General features: G+C 43.2%; 1 protein-coding gene across 1 annotated transcript; it reads right to left on the bottom strand.

Moving 5' to 3' along the window:
* Positions 1-920: 920 nt before the first annotated feature.
* On the bottom strand, positions 921-3,404 carry LOC124401484 (G-protein coupled receptor 6). Its single transcript, XM_046873844.1, has 2 exons — positions 2,635-3,404; positions 921-2,434 (listed from the first exon to the last, which is right to left on the bottom strand). Exon 2 carries the CDS (start codon positions 2,422-2,424, stop codon positions 1,417-1,419), a length of 1,008 nt encoding a protein of 335 aa, XP_046729800.1. The 5' UTR covers positions 2,425-2,434; positions 2,635-3,404; the 3' UTR covers positions 921-1,416.
* Between the last annotated feature and the right edge of the window lie 333 nt (positions 3,405-3,737).

Raw genomic sequence — 3,737 nt, 5'->3', positions numbered from 1 at the left:
CCACAATCAGTCAACCATAATATTTTCTCACTACTGTATACAGAATTGAGTTAACTTTGTTAGGTTTGAGTGCTTTGTGGATTTGACATGTTTTTTCCCCCAATTCAATCCACAAATTTTTGCACTAGAATCAGGGATTTTGTTTTTTTCTTTTCAGCATTCTGATATCAATTTTGGTACAACTTTGGATGTAAAATCTTTTTTTTCCTCATGATATATTAGGTGCACAGGCCGTTTCCCAGCAAAACATCCTCACATCATAATGCTGCCACCACCAAGCATTACACATTTTCCCCCAAGGTCTTGACTTGGATTTTCTTATGGTATCAAGGTCATTAAAGATACTGTCTCCACTGTCTCCTAATTAGCTGATTGGCTTCTAATAATGGATATGGACCAATCAGAAGCTTCAAATACATCTTAGCATTTACTTTTTTGGAATTTTCCAGAATGTTAAAGAAACAGGTGCATGGTTTTTATTCTGAAGCAAAATGACTTTGCCAATGGAAGGTCAAGTTAACCGAAAATAGGAGAGAAAAAGTCTCATGGAAAAGTGTCTAGGATTTCCCTACAAATGTTCTCCAGGATTTTCAGACAAATGTAATTTTTTCTCCCTTATCTCCTTCCAATGAATGTCACACACTGCTGAAAGGATTTCATTGTATGTTGAAACTGTTTCTCGTCTTTATAAAAGTAAACTCTTTAATCTGGAATCGAATGTTAACTAATCACTCTTTACACTTTACACAACATTGCGAACATAAAACAATTTCATAAACAGTTTGCAGCATGTTGTCTGAATCGGTTGTTTGTGTTAGAAGTGAATGTGATGAGCTTGTCATGTGTCAGATCAGATGCTAGAATATTGTAACCATAAAATGAATGGTTGGCTTTGTAACTGTTTTCTTGTTAGTGGCTAGTGTTTTTTTTTTTGTTGCACTATTCAGTGTCAGGGATCATATGGTGAAAAAATAATTGTATTCACCCATAAGTTTTTAAGTGTGCAATTTACTGAGTCAGAACTGCAGATGCACATTCACACTTTTTCCCATATAAAAACATCAGAAACAGTTACACGGTTAGAAAAATTCATCACATCAATCACAGAACGCACAGAACAGCTGTACAATACTGCTTTGGTATTTCAAATCTTTTAAATAAAGTGCTGTTTTTTTTGTTGTCATTTTTTACACTATAAATAGTTCAAATATGTTCTTTACGTTGGGGGGCTTTGCTTTTTCCCCCCACCAGAGTCTGTTGTTCACAGCATTTAAAGCGACTCATGGCTGGCTCGAGTCTTAGTAAAGTGCAATTGCATTAACTTTGAGTTCCCACTTTCGTGTGGGCAAGTCAAGGTGAAGTCAAGGTGAATGAACAATGAAGAATAGTCGAGAGAAGGAATAAAGAGTTCTCCTCTTAGACCTCGCTCGGTGATCTGGAACGGTAGGAGGCGTCGGTGCGCGCTGTGCCGCAGAGCAGCACGTAGAGCGAGCGCTGGATCTCGGCGTTACGGTACGCGTAGATGATCGGGTTGATCATGGAGTTGTAGGTGGCTGGGAGCAGCGTGGCGTAGGTGTACACGGGAGGATCCTCGCGCTCACCCACTAAGCAGTAGATGGCGAAGGGCAGCCAGCTCGCACCGAACGTGCCCAGGACGATGGCGAGCGTGGAGACCCCTTTCTTGGTAGCGGCGTAGTGCGACGGCGCGAGGAAGTGGCGCTGGAGCGCGATCTGGTGCGCGTGGCGGCACACGATCTTGCAGATCTTGCAGTAGAGGCCGAGCATGAGGATGAAGATGGTGAAAAAGGCCACGGCGAGCAGCGCCACGTTGGTGCGCGTGAGCGGCGGCACTACGCTGCAGGACGCCGCGTCGCGCACGCAGTTCCAGCCGAGCACGGGCAGCGCGCCCAAACCCAGCGACGCGCCCCACGCGCCCAGCAGCATCAGGTGCACGCAGTGCAACGTTCTCTCCGATAAGTAGGTGAGCGCGTTGTACAGGGAGAAGTAGCGGTCCACGGTGATGGCCAGCAGACTGCTGATCGAGGCCGTGAACGAGGCCACGAGGAAACCGACCGTGATCAAGCTGATCGTCTCCGACGAGATCAAGTACTGGAACGCAAAGTTCAAGATCAGTCCGACGCCCGCGAGCAGGTCGGCGGTCGCGAGGCTCCCGATCAGGACGAACATAGGGGTGCGCAGGGTGGGCGTGTAAAAGATGATCGCCACCACGATCGCGTTCTCACATGCGATCACGGTGCCGGAGAGGCACAGCATGATGTCCCATGGGTTGATAGGAAAATCCAGGAGCAAGGAGGACGAGGAGGACAGCGCGAGGCTGCTGTTTCCGCTCAGGGCTCCGGCGTCCACCCACGAAGCCACGGGAAAACTCGGCACGCTCTCGTTTGCTGCTCCGCTCTCATTCATCTTGACAGCCCTGAGGACAGAGGGCTTCAGGTTAATTTAGAAAAGGCAAACATGAAACCAAAGATTGTAAATGATCATCAGTTATAAAGATCACTATATAACACCATTATAACATGTCGCTGTCCGTGGTGCTGAAACACCAACGGCAAAGTTGCACATCTATGAAAAAATTCTAACTCAGTAGTAAGAACTCATGCATCCAACACGCACCTTTCGCTTCACATGAAGAACAATTGGGATCCTTTTCCTCCAGGTAAAACCTCCTGTGAAAGCTTCTTGTCTGGAAAACAGAGGCTTTCCACAAATATGATGCTTTGAGGGAAAGCATTGACCGCACCGATCTGAAGGCAGCACCAGAAGTGTTTGTGGAAACCGTGTAGACCACTAAAAACACGGATGACGTCAAGACCCACCTCCCTCTCTCTCTCTCTCTCTCTTTCTCTCTCTCTCTCTATCTCTGGCAGAGTACCAAGAAATAAAGAACATAAATTGTTTTTAAATCTGTCTTTAAGACACAAACACCATATAATCAATATAACAAAGACACATCCGAATATAAATCTATCACACAACTGGTTTCCTGGACCACTTTGTAGCATTAGCTGTAAATGAATATTAATTAGTAGGAGGAAGCTCTGTGTAAGTAATGTGACCTGTTCATTGCAAGTGAAAACAAAAACATGTTCTTTTATTTATTTATTTGTTTCATCTATCTATCTATTTGTTTGTTTGTTTTTTTCCGTTTTCAGTCCAAGCTACCCAACTCAGACTCTGTTCATTTTCTATTTCTCTCATCATAACAAATACATAATCATCCAGATGTGTCCTGTACATTATGAAACAGATCAGTTCCTCATGTTCACCTGTTACAAAAACAGACTGTCCTCTATACTATGGTTTGCAATGTCTTTTTTGTCCTTCTGGAGACTGGTAAAAAGAGCAGCCTGCATTTTTTCTTTTTTGTTTTAATTGGGTCATTTATTTACCACACCAGACCATGCTGATCGCACCAGTAAAAGATAAGCCTGTTTAACTGGTAAAAATTATATATCACAAACCAGATGAACTGTTTATTACAAACAGTGACAAAGTTTAATGTGAACTGAAAAGAAAATAATAATTAGGATTAGAGAAACATCAAAACAATTTTTTTTCTGTCTTTTCTAAGGCATTGCTCCCAAGAATGCCAGTGAAGCACTGTTTAAACAATGTTTCTTGTATATGGTGTTTATAAGTCCAGCGTTTACCCAAATTTTGTTAATTCTGAAAAGCCCTTGGCTTTAACAAGCCTATGTGGTTGTACCAATGTTGTA

Source organism: Silurus meridionalis, chromosome 18 (assembly GCF_014805685.1).
Source record: "Silurus meridionalis isolate SWU-2019-XX chromosome 18, ASM1480568v1, whole genome shotgun sequence".
Classification (NCBI taxonomy): Eukaryota; Metazoa; Chordata; class Actinopteri; order Siluriformes; family Siluridae; genus Silurus; species Silurus meridionalis.
Note: the sequence above shows the minus strand (reverse complement) of the source record. Positions and strands in the feature narration are given on the sequence as shown.

Excerpts from the sequence above, each read along its gene's own strand:
- LOC124401484 (XM_046873844.1), bottom strand. The coding sequence starts at position 2,424 with ATGAATGAGAGCGGAGCAGCAAACGAGAGCGTGCCGAGTTTTCCCGTG.